Here is a 23,070-nt window from a genome sequence, read left to right on the forward strand (position 1 = left end):
TAAAAGTGCGCAAATAGCACAGTACAAAGTATCCTGATAAAACATGAAAAATAATTCCCTTCCTTCCTTCCTTCCTTCCTTCCTTCCTTCCTTCCTTCCTTCCTGATGTTTACTTTGTACCAAGAATTATGTTCAGCACACTCAAGCAATACTGATGCAATAACATATAGCCCCTATCAACAAGAAGTTTAGAGTCTAGACAAGTAGCTATATTCTATTTACATTGAATTTTTTTTTAACAGGCAGAGTGGGCCAAGCTGCTACCTTTACCATAGTGCTGAGATGAACTTAATTGACATTCATATGATGCTTAAATGTGGGAAATGCCTTGCTGTTCTGAAGATGGAAAGAGGGTTAGAGTGAGGTCATCACCAGCTCTTTTCTGAGGTGGATGTTACATTGCCCTCAGTACATCCCACTGATGGGGTTAAATTGCCAAAAGTGTTTAAGAATTTTAAATCTTCCATGGTTTTGACATTGATAAATATTATTTCTTTCTCAAAAAGGAGAAACACTCAACAGGTTTCTAGTGCTTAGAGCAAGCTTTAAATTATGTTTAGCAATTATGTAATAGAAACCTGTTAGTTGAATTTGTAGTAGAAGTTATCAGTGATGAAACATTTTTTTTTTGGAAACACATTTAATTTTAAGATATAAAAGTTTACTTCTGTCTCTATCCTCCTGCCTTGAGGGGGTGTTATTTAATAGCATATTTGTTACTGTCTGGCCTGCTGTGCCAGAAAATAGCATTCTCTCAAAGCAGAAAATAAATAATCCCCCGAAAGAGAAAGTCCAAAGACAATGAATACATACACTGTGAAATTCTGTCACTAAAAGTATTTTCTAGAACAATAATGAGAATGGTATTAATGTAAGAGTAATGGACTGGATAAGGCATGAAATAAGAGACAAAAAGAAAACTCCCTAGAATAAATATTCACTTTAATTTCTCATTTATAAATACAGTTCCTTCATGTCAGCTTTGAAAAGGTTTCTAATGTTGTTTTACTTCCTTTCCCTCCTTATATTTGGGGATAAATTTTGTGCTTTCAAGTGTTAAACAGTGAACAGAAGAGTGCGTATATATCCATTTTCTCACAGTACAGCTATGGGTTCCATTTTGAGCGCTGTCAGCCATTTTTCTGATCTTGAACTGTGCCGTGGGTTTAGCCATCAGAAACATATCCACAATGATGTATCCCACTCTTACAGGCCTGTATAGGGTTAGAATCTAAAGTTAACTTAGGAGGGTGGGTAGAACTCAGTGGTAGAGCATATGCTTGGCATGAACAAGGTTCTGGGTTCAATCCCCAGTATCTCAGTTAAGGGATAAAAAAAAAAACTTTCTTACGGATAAACTAGTGAAGTTTGGTTTCAAGCTTATTTTACATTAGTTAGAAGTCAGTTTTAAGGACCTGGATCACACTGCCCTTTTTGCAACCTTGTCTTGTTGCTAGGAAGAGCTATGAGATCAATTTGTCATCAATATTATCAAAGAAATTCTCACCTGAAGTAGAGACCCACATTAACCACGGTTGCTATTGATTTCATTTCGCTTCCGAAAGTGGTAAAACATTCTAGTGGGAGTCAAATGGACTTATGAAGGAACATTAAAAAGTAGACTCTTAAATATGCAAATTGCCTTGGTTTTATTTTTTTCTATAGTCAATGAAAAGACTTAAATTATAGGTACAGGGGACAATACCGTGTTTTCTGGAGAGGGTTCTCTTTTGTGGGAAGAGTTTATTCATATTGGATGAGGAGAACCTGGAAGGAAATAGGAAAATAATCTTCACCAGATTTGGTAAGTTTGTTTACTTGAAGACAGTGAAGTAAAAGGATATTTTGAGAATTGAATGCTGAAAGTGATAGTGTTTTTAACTTTGTACAGTTAAAAAAGAAACTAAAACCAGCTTCAGGGATACCCCTATAAAAATATTATCAACGTAATTGTATAGTGCACCACACCATGACTATATAAAGTAAGAATCAATTTAAATTAGAAAATTCTGCTCAAAGTTGCCCACACATTGGCTGTTTCATTTCTCTTCTTGCACACTATTTTATTGTGGAGGATATTAGAGGAATTTCCAATTCTTCACAATTCCCTGAATCAAATTATTTTGGTACCCATTTAGCAGATGCTGAAACTGAGGCTTAGAGAGGTTGAGCTTCTCAGGGTCACAAACTGAATCAATTGCACCAAAATATTTAATCAGTTTCTGAGCTCACAGTCCCTTGCTGGCCTATTGAATTGTGCTGCCTCATGGAAACCATGATTTAGGAAGAAAAATGACTTTTTAGAAACGTGTGTTAATCTGCATGGAGGCTGCACTGTGTTGTTTTACCTGTGATATTCGAATCTACCCAAGTTTACTTGACTTCAAAATCAAAGTGAGGGAGGGCAAGGAACCTTATGTATCTGTCTACTGCCACAGCCACCTGAAAGATCTTCATGTCTATTTACTAAAGTTTAGCAATTTATACATGATTATGCCACAATCAGCAACAAAGAAAATGAAAATTTAGTTCTCTATTTCCTAGTCAACAGCTAGGAACTATTCCATCCTTGATGAAAATTGTCTTTATTATTTCAAAGCAAGAAAGAAATAAGGGGGCAAAGTTTTTTGAGGGGAGAAACACCTAAGAATGTTTTCCTGTCAAAGTAAGGAATAGAGAAGAAAAAATGAGAATGAAATTGGTGCATAAACATGTATTAAAGTTACCTCTAGAAAAATTAGAATTGTGAAATTAAAATGTAAAGGTTGTACTCTTGAATTTTGCCTTACAAGTAAGGAGTTCTCGTGACCTAAATTAAGTATGTGGTAGGAGATGGTTAGCAGAGTTGATAATCCTTTCAGGAGTAGCATTAGGATGAGAAAATGACTTTTCTAATATGTAAACTACAGGGTATATTTCTCTTGCTAGACATTTTTTTTTGGCATTCAGAATGATTTCAGTGGAAATTTAACTCAATAACTGCAAGCATATTAACATCTGTTACATTTATATAGCAGTTTAAAAATGGTATAAAATGCATATAACAAAATGTATCCTCTTAACCAGTTAATTTATTTACTTACATAAAAATTTTGGTAAAATACATGTAATATAAAATGTACCATCTATGCCATTTTAAGTGTATAGTTCAGTCATGTTGACTATTTTCACATTGCTGTGCAGCACATCTCCAGAACTTTTTGACCTTGCAAAACTGAAACTCTATATCCATTGAAAAATAACTCCTATTTCCCCTTCCTCCCATCCTCTGGCAAAGACATTTCTAATTTCTGTTTCTGAGTTTAATTACTCTAGGTACCTCATATAAGTGGAATCATATAGCATTTGTCTTTTTGTGAGTGCCTTATTTAACTGATTGTAATGTCCTCAAGGTTCATCTATATTAGAACATTTGTCACAATTTCCTTCCTTTTAAGTTTCATATCACTTTTAGCTTTTCAAACTGATGTTTATATATATTGACTAATTATCTACACAAATTATCAGGTGAGTATACTGTTATGATATTATACATATATTTTGCTCTTTTTTGAGTAATTTTCCATAGACCCCATCCAACAACTTAAAATATAAGCTAAAATAGATGTACAATAAAGTAGAAAACTATGTATACCTTGAAGTTAATGAATTAATTATCTGCTTTTGACCAGAAATGTAACATGTTTCTAATGATCAAATTCATAGATTATTTAATTTACATCTCTAATCTTAACTGAGATAATACATTTAGAATAGTCATGTAATTTGTCTGAGGTCACACAGCTTAATAATGGCAACACTGGTATATTAGTTTTCTGTTGTTGTGCCACCAATTACTTCAAATTTAGCAATTTAAAACACCCATTTATTGTCTTACAGTTCTATATGCCAGAAGTCTGGAGAGGTTTGTCTGTGTTCACAGTCTTACAAGACTGAAATTGAGATGTCGGTCAGGGTGTACTCTCATCTGGAGGCTCTGGGGTAGAATCTGCTCACCCTTTTAGTTGTTGGCAGAATCTAGTTCATTTCCATTGTAAGACTTGTATACCTGTTTCCTTGCTGGCTTCCTTCCTTGGTTTCCTTGCAACCAAGCCTAGGGTTGCTCTTGGCTTCTGGAAGCTACCTGCATTCCTTGACACACAGTCCTCTCCATCTTCAAACTGGTAATGCTATGTTCTCTGATTTCGTCTTCATTTTTAAAATGTTCATGTAATTAGATTGGATCCACTTAGATAATCTCTTTTTTAATTAACTTAGAGTCAACTGATTAGGTACTTTAACCACATCTGCAAAATCCCCTTTGCCATGTAATATAACCTAATATCTCATTACATTTACAGTTCTAGCAATTAGGGTTGGAAACCTTGGGATGGAAGAGAGTTTTGGAATTCTGTCTACCACAACTGGAATTAGACTCAGGCTTAACTCCTAGTGCTTCCCACTGCACCATACTGAATATCTAAGATTATTTAAAGTAGTTTTGTTTTAATGTGAGTTGTTAATATTTATCCATGTCGAGCAAAATTTTGAAAAGATTTTAAATCAGCAAGCAAATTGGCTTCTGTATTTATCAACTGCAGGTGTGCTTCCAGGTTATATCCCTAACCATAGAGACTGATGTAGTCAGGTTAGTAGTGATCAGCTTCTTAAAAATCTTATTCAACTTCCTAAGCCCTCCTGAGTTGTGATATTAACACCGTACTCCTGCATTTCCTGATTGACATACAAACATGAAATGTTGATTATTGAGATCATCATGGGGTTATTCACAGATGGACATTTACCAATGGGACTTCATTTGCCAGACATGAAAAATCATATTTTGGCTAGTTGTGACATGCTCCTTTAATATTGGTTCTGAAGTTCCCTTTGTGATAATCTTAAAGAAAGCTTGTATGATGATGCAAAATAAAAGGCACTGGCCTTTCAGCAGCATTTATAGCAGGTTATACTGAAGCCTTCCCAAAGCAGTGGAGCTTCACAAAACTTGTCCCCAGGAACCCTAATACCTTGAAGATATTTCACAGTGAAAAGCTTCTAGGGTCAAATAATAAGCTTAGCAGATAGTGAATCTACTCATCCAGCTGGAATGCAACATTCATTTAAGAAGTAATTGGAGAAAAGAGAAGAAAGATATATTGGGGCAGATCACCAGACTTAAGACATTTAGATTTTATTTTGTATGCAGTCAGAAAGTATTGAAGGTTCTAGGGCAAAAAACGACATAATGAAAGGGACCTAAATTTCACTACAATTCATAGCACAGTTTATGTAAAGTGGATTGGAGCAATGAAGCAACCTGTTGAAAATAACTTGGGCATGAATTGATGAGGGTCTTACATAGTGTGTTAGAAATAGGAAAGGACTGTGATGGAAATTTGCAACACATATTACAATGGGGCAAAAATATTGGGGACTGAAAGTGAAAGGAGAAGACGAGAGAGAATCAAAATTACCCTGCAGCTTATAGTTTTGGCAACCAAAAGCATGCCTATAAGGCTGACAAAACAAGAGAAGGAAGGTGTGGAGAGTGGGATTTGGGGAGGTGTATTTTGAATTTGCAATGCCAGTGGAATGCATCCAAATGTGAATGTTAACTTCTAACCATTCCCTGAATATCAAATTTTTGAACAGTGACATATTCTTTGAATTCAAGAATGCCTCTATTTTAAAAACATTGTGTCTGACAGTGATATGATACGCTTTAGAAGAGGAAATGTCAATTTAATTTGATTTACTCTGAGATTTACTAAGGTGCGTTGATTCTACTGATGTTAATAGGAATTACATGAGCAGAACGAAAAGAGGCCACTAAGAATTCAAGTCATATGCCAGCATTTCTGTTATACAATCTTTGTTAATTATACTAAGACCTTTATTTGAATTCAGTCAGTTTATGACAAAGAGTAAACTTGTTTAAAGTTGCTAACACCAGGCCTAGAGCACATTTAACTTAAAGAGGGAGCAGAGTTAAGTAAATGAAGTATAAAATAGCTTCACATTTATACTTTCTATCAAGTGAGTAGCCAACCCTTAAATTGTCTTATTACATCAGATTTATTTTTTTATTGAAGGAAAAACAGAAATTCAGCATTAGCAAAGGAATTAAATATCACAATTTAAAATAATAACTATAAATAATTCAATTGATTAGTATTATAAGATTAATGCATAAAACATTAATTATTTCTACATGATCCTTGATATTGAATGCATGACCCTAACATGGGGGGGTTTCCTTCATCCCCTGAACACCCTTATATTAAAGATAATTTCCCTAACTTCCCTAACTCTGATAGAATGCTGATGTTGATGCTTTTAATATATTCAAATTTAAGTTTTGGATATGCCTATAAGCACTGAAAAAGGGAGTAAATGGTAATGGAATATAAATGATCTTGCCACTGGTGTGTTTTTTTGTTCCTTGATAGCTCCTAGAGACACGATGAGCCACACTTTAAGTTCCCATGAACCAAGAGCAGATTGACGCCCAGTTTAACATAAGCACCATTTTATGAGAGTTACCATAGTGACCAGGTTCCAGTTATCAGCTTGAACAATTTCATATATGATTAATGTTAATTGCCCATTTTGCATGGATGACTTTTTCCCGGGTGCTGAATTGGTTACTGCTGCCTTTGATCTGGTTGGGAATACAATCCAGTGCAATAGTTAGACAACTGATCAGTTTGCCAACACTGAGAGAAGATGGATTTAGGTTGCTGTGAGGTCAGAGTTTGTTTCTCTTCATAAACACTGAAAGGTCAGGTAGAGTTTAACTACCATTGGCATCCTTGAAATGTTGTAATAAATGTCAGACCTAAGAGATTATTATTAATCCATGATGCAATTAAAAGTCATTGTTCTGACAGAAAAAGATTCTTGTTTAATTTCACAAGCATATTGAAAGTCAGAGCAGCACTCTCACAGTTAGGTAAACAATACCTTCAAAGCGAATGTCATTCTTGGTTTTCTTGGTTTTCTTGGTTTCTAATGTAACTGAAAAAAATGACACATTTGGGGATAATCCCAGGGGATTTTCAATATCAGTGATGGCTCTGAAAAGTGAATCCCAGGTCATTGCTAACAGGTCCCACTTCAGGAATCCAGCTGCAGTGGTCTTTACAAGTTGCTGCTAATACCACACTTAACTGCCTCTACATCCTCAGCAATTTGCTCAGTTTGTCCCAGGCTGCTATGAGCATTTCTTTAAGGAGTAGGAAGCCAAGCTTTCATTGATGAGTCATTTCATGACTTGTGATTCCTTGCTAAATCATGTGATGATCATATGACTTATTAAATGTCTTGAAAGTTCATAACATCACTGATTAATTTATTCATAAGACATTTTTTCTTTGAAATAACAAAATACCTCACCTTACTCAGTTACTTACTCCTTGATCCATATAAAAAATGGCTGATGAGATGAAATAAAAATAACTCCAACAGTGAAATTTCATAATCTTAATGACCAAAATATCAGCTACTTAATTGCAAATTGGAATAGATATATCACAGAATGTGTCATATCTTGTTGACATCAGAAGACCTACTGGATTTCCTTCTTAAGGAGCTGCCAAGTCTACAAAGTTTATAAACTTTGAGTTAATACTCTAATGTAATCTACTTCAACTGCAGAAAAATGAAATATTGTTGATGCGTATTATGATTTGATTTATTCTTTAATCTCAGGAGGCTAAGTTACTATTTCATGTCTTCTAAAGAAGTTTACAGAATGAAGGGAAATCATGATTGTTTGGTATAATTATTTCCCTCCAAACCAGCTGTAAATGTTACACCTAATGTTGATTTTACAAACCCAGTGCTCTCAAAGATTTAGCTGAATTATTTAATAATAGTTTTGCTATTTTGGGGGGTTGTTTGCCTTGTACCTTAACAACTTTCATTTGTGGTGTTCATGGATATTATATCCACGGAGCCATTTGGATGGGAACTTTAAAAAGGGCCTGCTTTATTTTACAGAGTACAAATAACTTCGTAATTAAACTGAAAACAAATAATTGCCAACAAGCAATTATCATTCAATTAAAGAGTAATTACATGGTTATTTGTGCCCTGTAAAATAAAGCCTTACTGAAATCAGTAACGCAATCAATATTTTAGCAGAAACAGGATGCTGCAATGATGGACCTTTCAACCTATGCTGATTAAATTGTCATCCAAATAACAGTTTTCTAGTTAAATCACCACATGTTTATTTGTCTTGATTAATATGTAAATATATTCCTGATGGTAATAAAGCTCTTACAGATAAGAAGTATGGTAGGATCATCTATCAAGAATGATCTATCCCAACTTCCTATGAGTCCTCCATGGTCTTTCATCACATTGTCAGGCTTGATTTCTTTGAAAAGAGATGCAGAAACTTTGGTGCTAGGACTGTCTTACTACAGAGGATCATTAGGTCTGAAAGTAAGAATAAACCTATCTTTTATTAGTAGGGAGTTCTTTTGATCATAAAGCACTTTAACAAACTTGATTCTTAATTAATTTACTTTAGGGGTCCAAGTCGTCTTTCCAAGAGCATAAACAAAGTCATCTGAATATGATTTTGCTCACTGATAAGTTTAAACAAGTTTGGAAGGATGTATCACACAGTCGGACCCACTAAAGAGTTAATCATACATTTTAAATAACAGATTAAATACATCTCTACCACTAGACCTTAAGCTCCTCAAAGGCAGAAGCATGTATCAATGAACAAACAGACCAAAACTCTTGCCTTTGTCAAGCTTAGATTTTAACCCCTGTGACCCTGATACCTAGTTTCAGTGCCAGACACCCTAAATGGGCACTTAGTGCATGTTTGTTTATTGGATGATTGAATAAGTGATACTGTCATTGCACATGTATAACTCCAGGAACCTTTAGCCCTTGAGTGGCCTTGATGCTTGTAGGGCCTGTCGGAGATAAGGCAGTGGCATCTACCCTTCTTTAACCTTGTACATAGTTAGATTGGATTAAATCATATTTTTGAAGTTCTTATAATTGTGGAGTCCAAGGTTTAAAAATGATTACCTAAGGATTAAATGATGCAATTGACTTTCTATTCAGGTGATCAAGAATAGAGCAATCTAAGGAATATTTGGAAACTGTAGCAGTGGTGAAATAATATTTCTGATCATTATTTAGTAACTGATTTAGTTACACATTTACTAGCTCTTACTGTGTGCTAGACACCATGAGTATTGCTCAGGATACAGTGACAAAAACAGACACATGTGCTGCCTTCATGACCTTATTTTGGGGAGCCTCACAATCATATTAACATCATATAAACTGAAAAGAGTGTTAGGATAGAGAATATGATCCCCTTAGCTTAAAGCATACATAGTAAATACTACCAAGCCATTTGTGACATTAGCCCTGAATTCCTCAATACATATCTGATAGTGGGAGATTTGACCAAATTTTATAAGTCTTGGATTTAAGTTACAACCACCAGACTAAGAGGCCTGTAATCTAATGCCTCCTGAGCCTGAGCCAGCTTATTGGAAAAGAGCTCCATCAAATCGTGAAATTGACCAAGAAATTTGGAACAGAACTGTTTAAACTCTAAAGTATACTGTCAACAACCAGGTCTTGAAAGTAAAGGGTGCATCAGGCTGCTTTCCTCTGGAGGCAGCCTGTCTAAAAGTGATTGTGAGCATGAAGACAGCACTGAAATGTTTATGTTGAAGGAGTACAAAGAGTAATCAGGTGGACTAATAAAGTCAGTAGGCTTGAATTGTAACAAATAGAAAGACACAAAGAAGCACTCAGGAAGTATAGATTTGGTGAAGATCATTCAACAAAATAATGTACCTTCTTCTAATGACTGGATATAACCTGATTAACATTGTTCAGTGATCTTGGGATCCTTTAGGGCATTTGATGTAAATGGCATATTTCTCTTATCACTATTCCTTACAAGAGTTAGGAAGCCATAAAACAGGGCAAGGGCATACAGGATAGCAACCCTGAATTAAATAAAATAAATTACGGCCCAGAATCTAGTAGAAAGAGGGAGAGGAGAGTCAGTTTATGAAATTGAAACATTAAATGAGAAAAACAGACTCTTTCGTGCTAGATTGATATACAATATTGATGTACAATGAAAGAAAATAACACTAGCACAGTGTATGACAAATGAACTGGGTAATGGTACCTCTGTGTAAGGTTGCTAGAGGTTGCCTTCATTTAAAAGCAGAGTTTGTCTTACATTGATGGAGCACTTTGCTACTGCAAAGTTGATAGAGTGAGGTTTAACTTAAATTTCTTTGTGAACAGAAAGTCATTTTTGGAAATGTTCTCTATCTGAACCTCATACATTTTCGTGGCTTGGGTTATTTAATATGGTATTTTGCAGTATTTTGTCAAAATCCCTATTATTCAGCTTTGTAAACTACATTTCTACTGAGAAGCAACAGCGATATCTTAGGCAACATTAGAAAGTCGTATTTGAAATATGTTGCGTGACTTGAGAATGACTTGATCCTAATGTTCAGTGACTTATAAGTCTCTTCATTGTGGTGACAGCTTCCAAATGATGCATTCAGTACACTGACTGTATTAGGGTACAAGATGGAAGCCAGATACTGACTTTCTATTTTATTATTTTATGGATTAACATTTGCAACTTGAATTTCTTAACTGCTCACACCAGCGTGAAGAATGTGCAAATAGACTCAGTTAGGTTAATGTTATAAGTTTAGCCTCAACTCATCAGTTAAAAACACCAATCAATCTGTGAGAAAAGACAGCCTAGATTGCAAAGGTGGCAGGTTTTGTTAGCACAGTCACTCCAAGAGAATACACTGCTGGTTATACAGCCTGGTTTAATAATAGGTAGGAAAAAAAAAAGACCTACTGAGAGTGAGGGTTCTTTGTGCCTTGTGGGCTCCCAGCAGCTGTGGAAGTGCTAATAAACATCAGGTCTTATTCTACAGAGCAGATTTTTACCCCTTATCTCTGGCATGCTGGGCAGAGACTTAATCACTCAGATTCTATACGGTGATAATTCTATGAGTCACTGTCTCAGATCTCACTAGCATATATTAATACAGGGATCAGGTGCAACTTTTTATTGATTTATTTATTATTATTTTAATTCTTATTTTGTATTGAAGTGTAGTCGATTTACAATGTTAGTTTCAGGTATACAGCAGAGCAATTCAGTTATACAGATACATATATATTATATATATATATGTTTCACGTTCTTTTCCATTACAGCTCATTACAAGAAATTGAATGTAGTTCCCTGTGCTATATTTATTTATTTTATATACAGTAATGTGTAACTTTGGGGTTTCTCACATCAGGTAAGCTGTATTGCAAAGTGCTGGCTTATAAATGGAATCTAAATGAGAAATTAGTCTTTTATGGTTTTAATGTTTGCCATAACGTTGTTGGGAAGTTTACTAGAAAGGAAAATATTGGTCTTTTAATAATCAATGGAAATAGCCTTTAATATAAAATTTGATCACTCTTGGCAATTAAACAAGATTTAGGTGAATGTAACAAGTGATGGCATTTCCAAAGAGTTCATTTTAACCTGATCTTTGTCTCTTTTTCAACAGTTCAAGGCCTGGCAGGCCTCCTAAGCGTTCTTTGGGAGTGTTGCAAGACAATGCTCGCCTTCTGCCCCATTCAGTCCCAGGCCTCTTATCTCCAGGACTTATCACTCCGACAGGTAATAAAAATCCATCCGATGATCAGCCTTGGCTCTTCATACTGCCCAGCATTTGAAATAAACTAATATTGATCTAACCGCCTTGTCCTTCAGAACTTTTCAAGCTCTACTAGAGGTTACATTATTGAATTTTTTGAGTATTCATGAAAACAGTTTTGTTACTCCAGTGACTCAAATCAACTGTACATTACTTAAAAAATTAATTGTTGTTTCATTGGAGGAAATCTCTTTCAAGGCCTTATTGTGTGTCTCTATGTATGTTTTGTGTGTTCAGGGTGGGTGAGGGGGAGGTCACTGGCTAAACTAGCATCGTCTCAAAGCCTCCTATAGGATGCAGTGCACCTGCTTACTGATATGTTTCAATAATATTCTTTTTGTTTTCAAAGGTTCTGGGCATCTGTGTATCTTTTCCATATTTTTACACTAGGATAAAATGTAGAAGGAAGATGCATCATCCCTGGTAGCCCCTTGTGATTATGAAAGAAGGTGCAAGTAGTCATTGTCTTAAATAATGATTCACTGTTTTTCATCGAACACTGTGATAAACAGTACTCCCCTAAAATGACCAGTCTCATAAATTAGCACTGAACTTATTTGATTCTTTAAAAAAAAAAGAACCTAAAAGTGCACAAAACACTTAAAAATAAGCTTGCAGTTTCTCTAGCTGAAACTTTAAAAATCATTAAGGGTATACATGGTAGAAAATGAATTCAATAACAGTGAGAGCTTTATACCTTCAATGATACAAACATTTGAAAAACACCTACTGTGTTTTGGGTATTACGTCCTAGGTAGTGCAAAAGTATATAAGTAGCTATCCTTGTCACAGTAGAATTAGGATGAAGGTCATATAAACTGATAATTGCATTCAAGTATGATAGGGATTATAATACAAGTACATACAAGATGCTATATGATCACAGAGATGGGAGCACCTAAATCAATTTGTTAAGTTGGGTAATGCTTGTAGAGATTTGGAGCTACGTCTTATAGGGAGAGTGTTGGACAGATGGAGAATCAGAGGACAAACATGCTTCTGAATGTAGACAGATATACACTGATGAGAAAGAGCCTAGTATATTAGGGGGAATAGCAACTAGGTTGAAGAGACTGGAGCAGAGATTTAAGATGGGAGACTTAGAGGCAATACAGTTAGAGTAGAAGGGGTGGGAAAAGCCAGCTTGTGTAGCTAACTTTTTATTTATCTCGTCTAGCCATTTAGGCATTTTCCTATAGATCAGTGGTCTTCCAAAGTCTTTCCAAGAACTTACAGGCTGACATGGAATTGGGGAAGTACTTCCCGGTTCCCCACTTCTGCCTCAGAATTCTTTATGTGCTAATTCACATGGAATTTTGTTCAAACGAAAAAAAAAAAAAAAAAGCTCCTGTAGGTAAGAGGAACCACTGCTAAGTAACTGAGTGAATGTTCTAAAAACAATTGCTCTTGAGGGTAGATTGCCATCAAGGGAGAAATACTGAGGACGTGAACTAAGGAAGATTCTATAGAGTCGAAAAGAGGTTCAGGGTGGCTTCATAATTAGAATTAATCACATTTGATAATTGATCAAAATAGAGAGTGAGGAGATGAAGTCTAAGATGACTCATGTCTAGCCTGGGTTATAAGTTGGATGATTATGTCATTAGCTAAGATAGAAAATTCGGCAAGAGACTCAGGTTTTGGGGATTAGATAATTATTTTTTTAGACTTTAAATATTTATACACAAATTCTGATCCAAGAAGAAAGCATCCCTGTGCATATAAATGAATATAGGGGTGATAACAGTGCCTGAAATATATCTGGGTGCTCAATAAATGATAATCTATTTCTTGACTTCTAAAGTACATGCACAGAGCCTAGAAACAGTACCATGTAAATAATCAGATCTGTGGCCTGATGAAGGATGTGTCCTGTGTGGATGAAAGAAATAAAGGTTTTTATAATTGCCCTGAAGCTAATGTACTCTTGAGTAAACTTTGGGACCTTATCTATGGAGGAGAACCTGTAATATACATTAAGTTTCTATTATGTACCAACCATGGGTGCTAAGTGTTTTATATACACTTCATTTAATCTTCATAGTAACCTTATGAATACTGTCTTCATTTTTTCCAGTAAGCAATCCATGACTCAGTGGGTTTAAATAGATTGCTTAAGGTCACAAAGAATTTGAGTGGCAGAACTGGAATCCAAACCCAGGTCTTTTAAAGTTCAGGGCCATTACTTTTCCGTCATCATCATAGTGTCTTATAGTACATGTTAAAATCCAGTTTGAGGTTTTTATCTCCTAATTTTACTTGGCATAAATGCTTCACCTCCTAGAAGATAACGGACCCCCTTCCTTGGATTAGAGCCTTGGCCTCCCCTCCTACAACTTGGATTTACCACAGTGAGAATCATTGAAAAAAAAAAATTCTCAATTCATAACCCTTTGCTTATACCTAGAATGAGATGATAGAGGTGAATAAGAGATTGAGCTGGGAAAGGCATGAATGCCTCTGTCTAAATGGCAGACGGTAGAAAAAACATAAAATGGGAAGGAAGAGGAATCTTCACAGCTCTACAGGAATTCCTCTTCTTAGTGTACAAGGATTTATTTATTTATTTATTTAAAATTATTTTAGGGGGTAGGTAATTAGATTTATTCATTTATTTTTTAATGGAGGTACTGCAGATTGAATCCATGACCTTGTGCATGCTAAGCAAGCACTCTACCAATGAGCTATATCTTCTCCTCTATGAATTTATTTCATATGCCCAAGAATATCCTACTCACTATGTCATATAAGAAGTAAAATGCTCTTTAAAGCCAAGTAGAAATAATTTTGGGATTATACATTATTTTGTGTTAGAAACACCACTTCACTCCTCTTTTAGCAAAGATAATTGAGATAGAATCAATTCTCAGTTTGGCCATCAGCAAGTTTCATATTTGACTTTTATACCTACTATGCATTACAAACTTAAATTTCATTACTTTTATTTAAACACACTTTTGAAGAATTCAGTTGATTTTTTAAAAAATGTTCTGAGTTAAGAATTAACCTTTTCTTCCCATATGATATTGAAATGCTTTACAATACTTTCCAGTTTCAGGTCCTTATGTCTCAACTTTTTTTTTTTTTTTGTAAAGAAAGAGATAATATTTTACAGCTTTGTATAATTTTACTGCAACTGGCAAATTAATTACTGATAAGAATTTGCTGCTACCTTCTATTTCAATGTCATGTGTGATTAAACCCCTTTGAACCCTGCTAAATTTGCCTAAGTAAATGGAACTTGTTCTCCATTTATTTATATTATTTCTTTGCATTTATAATCTGAAAATGGGTCTAAGGGTAAAAAATATAATGGTCATGATGTCTCTTTTCAAAGATAGTAATTTTTTGTATATTATTTTTGCCTTTGAATTGTTGCTTTCCCCCCAATGGTTTGCAAGCAAAAACTGCAAGTGAAAAGGTTTAGAAATGGTTAAGTCATCATCCTTAGATTAAGAAGAGTTCTCTATTTATTCATACAGCTTAACATGTACATTCTTAAAAATGCAGAATAGTATCAGGTATACTGTATTTTATCTGCTTAGCATGAAGGTAATTTATAAAATTTATATTTTTATATGATCTATTTACTTTTTTGATTTTTTTTTCAGTTCAAAGATGTTTATCTTCCTCTTGGTTATATTTCCCCTGATTAGTTCAAACTCCACTAATCTGGATTTTGAAATAATTCAGAAAGTGGCTATGCTAAAATCTTGGGTATTAATAGAAATATCTTATTTAGCAAATTAAAAGAATAAATACAAAATGTGTGGTGTGTGAATATGTGCATAGGTGTAGGGTCATTAAAATACTTGGGAAGTTTAAATGTACTTAGGTGTCTAAAAATTACTTCAATAAAATCTATTTCTATACAAATAATTGACATACTAATTACTGATGATAGGTCTTTTTTCAATAAGATGGAACACATAGGAGCTATTCTTGACAATATTGTCTGATATTCATTTAGAGATTATATCAATGTAACTGTAGACTGAGAGATACAGTATTGACTTCTCTATCACCCATCAACGATTAATATCTATAGATAAAGATATATATGAATCCATTCTTTTCATTTAACACATAGTGTTTATTGAATGTCTATTTGGCACCAATTTGAGAAAACATTACAGTACATTAAAATAAAATTCATTCTGTGAGTCAGAGTTTTCTCAAATTCCACCCAGCCTTTTACAAAAGGATAATGCTTGATTGTATTTTGCTTTCATATATTGAACTGCTGATATTCTTTTTTTAAAAAAAAAAAACCTTTTTTTAAAGTTTATTACATTTTGGGGGGGAGGTAATTAGGTTTATTTATTTATTTATTTAAAATGGAGGTACTGGGGATTGAATCCCGGACCATGTGCATGCTAAGCACGTGCTCTATCACTGAGCTATACCCTCCCATGAGCTGCTGATATTATCTCATGTTGCTATTCTGTTCCTATTGTACAATTTATATCTTAATTCCCTGATAGCTCATTAATACAGAATAATCCGATTACGTAGTATTTCTGTAAAATATTTTGGGGAATAGGAGGGAAAACAGGAGGGACGATTATCTCTTTCTCTGCAGCTCTGCAGAAGTGCTAATATCCCTGGATCACACTGAATCGATGGATTAGTTGTGTGTGCCTTTGAATTTCCTAAAAGATGACTCCTCCCCTTCCCTCAGCTTATGAAGCATTTCAAACAGATGGATGTGGAATTTGGCCTAAGAGAGATTTAAACTGACAGTTTACAAGGAAATAACAAAGTGCTTCAGATGAAATTCCTGTAGTGTTCATTCCTTAAAAGGTAGCAGATTCTTCAGCTGTTTTTTTTTTCTTCCAGGTCTATTGTGGCAAAATATTTTTAGGAATTTAAGCTGCCATCCAAGTCCCTGGGAAAGTGATCCCGAGAATATCCAATCCAGTAATAGTAGCTGTAACAATCAACTCAGGATTGGCAGAGCCATAAGTAGACTCCTGCCAAGTCTTAGCAGTGTGATGTCAACATCATGATATGGTATAATGTCAATTAGCTGGATCGCATGATTGGAATCAGCATCCTTTCCTTTCCAAGATGCGTTTCATATTCTTACTCAATTAGCTTGGATGCTAAGAAGTGATCATAAGGAGGGCAGAGTGGTCATAGGCCACTCTCTGTGAGTGTAAAATAGGACAGATGTGTCTAGAAATAAACCAAACCAACCTTTTTGATGGTTGACTTAAAACATTTCTGTTACTATGACTATCTTTGAATTTTTCAGTGAGTGATATTGTAACGCATGCTTCATGTCACACAAATGGTAACTCCTTTTACGTCATTGCAGTTTCTTTATTTCTTGTGTGCCCAGGATGAACCATGGGCCCTAGAACCAGAAGTTGAATTACTAAAATCTTCTAACATAGAGTGGAGTTTGGACTAACAAACAATTATAGTTTCTTTATTAAATAAAAAGTTTAACTACATCAGTTTAATAACCAGAACCTCATTCACTATATTAGCTAAATCTGGGTTTCCCAAATCCCAATTTCTATTTTAATATCTGTCAGTGATTTTTCTATATATATATATTATAGTGATCTTGACCTAAAAAAGTGTCTCCACCCAATTTTTTTTACACTCCTGCCAGTCATTTTTATTACTGCATTGGTGGCTTTTGGAGCAAAATCCATCGTTATTTGCAATGTAGATGGAGGGAAAAACTTGGAATTTAAGGAAACCTTACAGGATGATGGCTATGATGATGATGATAAACTATATAGTTCTTTATAAAGCACTCCCACATCTTTAATGTATGTCTATGTGTATGCATGTAGTTCAACTTTAAAAAGAGCACTTTTCAAGGTTCATCCGTGTTGTCACAAATGACAGAGTTTTATTCTTTTTTATGGCTGAATTGCATCCCATTGTACATGTACCACATCATTTTTTTCTTCCAGTTTTTTGAGATATAATTGACATACAGTACTGTATAAGTTTAAGGTGTTCAACATAATGGCTTGACTTACATACATCATAGAATGATGATCACAGTAAGTTTAATGAACATCTATTATCTTATATAGATACAAAATTAAAGAAACTGAAGAATTTTCTTGTGATAAGAACTCTTAGAACTTACTCTCTTAACAACTTTCATATATATCATACAGCAGTGTTAATTATATTAATCATGTTTTACAGTACATCCCTAGTACTTATTTATCTTATAACTAGAAGTTTGTACCTTTTGACTGCCTTCATCCAATTCCTCCTGCCCCAACCCCCCTCCTCTGGTAACACAAATCTGATCTCTTGTACTGTGAGTTTGTTTCTTTGTTTTATTTTGAAGTATAATTGACCTCCAGCAATATGTTAGTTCCCTGCTGTACAACATAGTGATTCAGTATTTCTATACATTTCAAGATGATCACAATGATAAGTCTAGTTGGAATCTGTCAATACAAAGATATTATATTTTATTGACTTTAATTCCCACAGTGTGCATTTCATTTCCATGACTCACTTATTTTGCAGCTAGAAATTTGTACCTCTTAATCTCCCTCACCTATTTCTTTCCTTACCCCACTGCCTTCTGCTCTGGAAACAATTTGTTCTCTATATCTGTAACTCTTCTTCTGTTTTGTTTTATTTGTTCATTGGTTTTGGTTTTAGATACCACATGTAAGTGAATTTGTACAGTATTTGTCTTTTTCTGTCTGATGTATTTCACTTACCATGACACTCTCTAGGTTCATATCTATTGTCACAAATGGCAAGATTTCATTCTTTTTTATTGCTGAGTGGTATATCTATATACCACATCTTCTTTATCCATTCACCAGTTGATCGGAACTTAGGTTGCTCCCATATCTTTGCTATTGTAAATGATGAATCAATGAACATAGGGGTATAAATATTTTTTCAGATTAGTGCTTTTATTTTCTTTGGATAAATACCCAGGAGTGGAATGGCTGGATCATATGGTAGCTCTATTTTTAATTTTTTGAAGAACTTCCATATTGTTTTTCATAATGTCTGTACCAATTATATTCCCACTAATAATGCACAATGATTCCTTTTTCTCCATATCCCTGACAATACTTCTTATTTGTTGTCTTTTTCATAATAGTCATTCTGACAGGTGTGAGATGATAGATCATTGTGGTTTTGATTGGCATTTCCTTGATGATTAGTGATGTTGAGCATCTTTTCATGTGCCTGTGGCCATCTGTATGTCTTCTTTGGAAAAATGTCTATCCAGATCCTCTGCCCATTTTTTAATCAGGTGAATTGTTTGTTTCTTTGTTTGTTTTTGGATATTAAGTTGCACGAGATCCTTGTATATTTTGGATATTAACCCCTTATTAGATAAATCATTTGCAAATATGTTCTCCCATTCAGGAGGAGGCCCTTATGTTTTGTTGATAGTTTCCTTCACTGTGCAAAAGCTTTTTCAGTTTGTAGTACCATTGTTTATTTTTGCTTGTGTTTCCCCTGACTCTGGAGACATATTCAAAAAATATTATTAAAACCCATGTCAAAGAGCTTACTTCTTGTGTTTTCTTCTAGGAGTTTTATGGTTTCATGTCCTACATGTAAGTCTTTATTCCATTTTGAATTTATTTTTGTACATGGTGTGAGATATAGTCCAGTTTGATTCTTTTGCAAGTAGCTGCTCGGTTTTCCAACACCATTTTTTGAAGAGGCTGTCTTTTCCTCATTGTATATTTTCACCTCCTTTGTTGTAGATTAATTGACTATAAATGTGTTGGATTAATTCTGGGCTCTCTCTTCTTTTCCATTGATGTATGTTTCTGTTTTTGCGCCAGTACCATACTGTTTTGATTACTGTAGTTTTGTAGTATAGTTTGAAACCACGGAGTGTGATATCTCCAGCTTTGTACTTTTTTCCTTAAGATTGTTTTGGCTATTTGGGGTCACTTGTATTTCCATACAAATTTTAGAGCTTTTATTCTACTTCTGAGAAAAATGCCATTGGTATTTTGATAGAGATTGCATTGAATCTGTAGATTGCCTTGGATAGTATGGTTATTTAGCAGTATTAATTCTTCCAGTCTATTAACATGTTATATCTTTTAATCTGTTTGTGTCATCTTCAATTTTGTTCATCAGTATCTTATAGTTTTCTGAGTATGGATCTTTTCCTCCTTAGATTTATTCCTGGGTATTTTATTCTTCTGATGCAATTGTAAATGGGATTGTTTTCTTAATTTCTCTTTCTGATAGTTCATTGTTAGTGTCGAGAAAGACAATAGATTTCTGTATATTAGTTTTGTATCCTGAAACTTTTCTGAATTTATTATTTATGAGTTCTAGTAGTTTTTTGATGGTGTCTTTAAGATTTTCTGTGTATAGTATCATGTCATTTGAAAACAGTGACAGTTTTATTTCTTCTTTTCCAATTTGGATACCTTTTACTTATTTTTTCTTGTGTGATTGCTGTGGCTAGGACTTCCAATACTATGTTGAATAAAAGTAGCAAGAATGAGAATCCTTGTCTTGTTCCTGATCTTAGAGGAAATGCTTCCAGCTTTTTATCATTGAGTACAATGTTAGCTGTGGGCTTGTCATATAAGGTCTTTATTATGTCGAGGTATACTGTTTCTATACCCACATCGTGGAGGGTTTTTATAATAAATGAACGCTGAATTTTGTCAAAAGCTTTTTCTGCGTCTATTGAGATGATCATATGATTTTTATTTTTCAACTTTTTAATGTGGTGTATCATATTGATTAATTTTCAGATATTGGACCAACCATGCATCTCTGAGATAAGTCCCACTTGATTATGGTGTATGATCCTTTTAATGTATTGTTTGATTTGGTTTGCTAATATATTTTTGAGTATTTTTGCATCTATGGTCGTTAGTGATATTGGCCTATAATTTTCTTTTTTATGATATCTTTGTCTATTTTGATATTAATGTGATGCTGGCCTCATAGAATGAGATTGGAAGCAGTCCTTCCTCAGCAATTTTTTGGAATAGTTTGAGAAAGATAGGTGTTAACTTTCCTTTAAATGTTTGTTAGAATTCACATGTGAAGCCACCTGGTCCTGGAATTTTGTTTGTTTGTGTTTATTACTGATCAAATTTCATTACTGGTAATTGGTCTGTTGGTATTTTCAATTTCCTACTTGTTCAGTCTTGGGAGAGTGTACATTTTTAGGAATTTTTCCATTTCTTATAGGTTGTCCATTTTATTTGTGTATAATTGTAGTAATCTGTTATGATCCTTTGTGTTTCTGTGATGTCAGTTGTATCTTCTACTTCATTTCTAATGTTATCGATTTCAGCTTTCTTTTTTTTTGTTTTTTGTTTTTTTTTTGATGAGTCTGGCTAGAAGTTTATCAATTCTCTTTATCTTTCCAAAGAACTAGGTTTTAGTTTCATCAATTTTTTTTGGTCTCTATTTTATTTATTTCTGCTCTGCTCTTTATTTTTTTCTTTCCTTCTTTACCTTTGGGTTTTGTTTGTTCTTCTTCTTCTTGTTACTTTCCGTGTATGGTTAGGTTGTTTATTTGAGATTTCTCCCATTTCCTGAGGAAGACTTGTATTACTGTACACTTCCCTTTAGAACTGCTTTTCCTGTGTCCCATAATTTTTTGTTGTTTGTTAGTGTCTTCATTTGTTTCCAGGTGGTTTTTGATTTCTTCTTTGATTTCTTCGGTGATATATTGTTTGTTTAGTAGCATATTGTTTAGTCTCCACGTGTTTGTGTTTCTTGTTTTTTTTTTGGCTGTCTTTTTTCTTGAAGGTGATTTTAGTTTTCTTAAATGTAATGAGAATTGTTTTGTGGCCTAGCATGTGATCTATCCTGGAGAATTTTCCATGTGAACTTGAAAAGAATATGTATTCTGCTCCCTGGGGTGGGATATTCTATATGTTTCTCTTAAGTCCATCTTGTCTAATATATTTTTTAAGGCTAGAGTTTACTTTTTTATTTTCTTTTTGGATAATGTGTCCATTGATGTAATAGTGGTGTCTAAGTCTCCTATTATTATCAATTTCTCCCTTTTATCTGTTAATATTTGCTTTATATATTTAGGTACTCCTTTGTTGGGTGTGTATATATTTACAACTGTTATACCTTCTTTGTATATTGATCTCTTGATCATTATGTAATGTCCATCTTTGTCTCTTGTTGCAGTCTTTCTTGTGAGGTCTATTTTGATTGGTATAAATATTGTTATTCTGGCTTTCTTTTCATTCTCATTTGCTGTAATACCTTTTTTCATCCCTCACTTTCAGTGTGTCTGTGTCTTTAGATCTGAAGTAGTTTCTTGTAGGCAGCATATATATGAGTCTTATTTTTGTATCCATTTAGCCACTCTGTGTCTTTTAATTGGAGCATTTTATCCATTGACATTTAAAGTGATTATTGATAAGTATGTACTTACAGCCATTCTGTTAATTGTTTTGGTTTGTTTCTGTAGTTCTTTTTTTATTCCTTTCTTCTTGTTTTGCTCTCTTCCCTTGTGATTTGATGACTCCTTTAGTGTTACATTTGGATTCCTTTCTTTATTTGGTGTGTCTGTTATAGATTTTTGGTTTCTAGTTACTATAAGGTTTACATATAGCAATATGTTTCTATCTCTGATTATTTAAGTTGCTGATTTCTTAAGTTTATACATATTTTAATAGCCTTGCATTTTTTATTCCAGCCCCCATATTCACTGCTTTTGGTATCATATTTTACATCTTCTATTTTATATACCCCTCAACTAATTATTGCTTATGTAGATGATTTTATTCCTTTTGTCTTTTAACCTTCCTACTAGTTTTATACATGGTTGATTTGCTACTTTTATGGTATATTTGCCTTTTTCCATGAGATTTTTCCTTTCATAAATCTCATATTTCTAGTTGTATCCATTTGTTTTTCATTTAGAGTGGTTTCTTTATTTCTTGTAAAGCTGCTTTCATGATGCTGAACTCTTTTAGCTTTAGCTTGTCTGTAAAATTTTTATCATTCCAACAAATCTGAATGAAAGCTTTGTCCAGTAGAGTATTCTTGGCTGTAGGTTTTTCCTTTTCATCACTTCGAATATATTGTGCCACTCCTTTCTGGCATTTAGATTTTCTGCTGGAAAGTCAATTGATAGCCTTATGGTTGTTTCTTTGTACATAACTTGCTACTTTTTCCTTTGCTGCTTTTTAATATTCTCTCTCTCTTTTTTTTAAACATTTTTTATTGAGTTATAGTCATTTTACAATGTTGTGTCAAATTCCAGAGTAGAGCACAATTTTTCAGTTATACGTGAACATACATATATTCATTGTCACATTTTTTTTGCAGTGAGCTACCACAAGATCTTGTATATATTTCCCTGTGCTATACT

The 23,070-nt window shown here is 34.0% G+C and overlaps 1 protein-coding gene across 6 annotated transcripts in view; it reads left to right on the forward strand.

The window, feature by feature from the left end:
- The window catches only part of DACH2 (dachshund family transcription factor 2), a 501,910-nt gene that overhangs the window by 199,459 nt on the left and 279,381 nt on the right, over positions 1-23,070 (forward strand). For all 6 annotated transcript variants that reach the window (XM_045516973.2, XM_074358819.1, XM_074358816.1 and 3 more), the window contains one exon: positions 11,583-11,695. In XM_045516973.2, the coding sequence (XP_045372929.1) occupies positions 11,583-11,695 (113 nt within the window). The remainder of the gene's footprint in view (positions 1-11,582; positions 11,696-23,070) is intronic.

The sequence above is a fragment of the Camelus bactrianus genome, chromosome X (assembly GCF_048773025.1).
Source record: "Camelus bactrianus isolate YW-2024 breed Bactrian camel chromosome X, ASM4877302v1, whole genome shotgun sequence".
NCBI classification, from domain to species: domain Eukaryota; kingdom Metazoa; phylum Chordata; class Mammalia; order Artiodactyla; family Camelidae; genus Camelus; species Camelus bactrianus.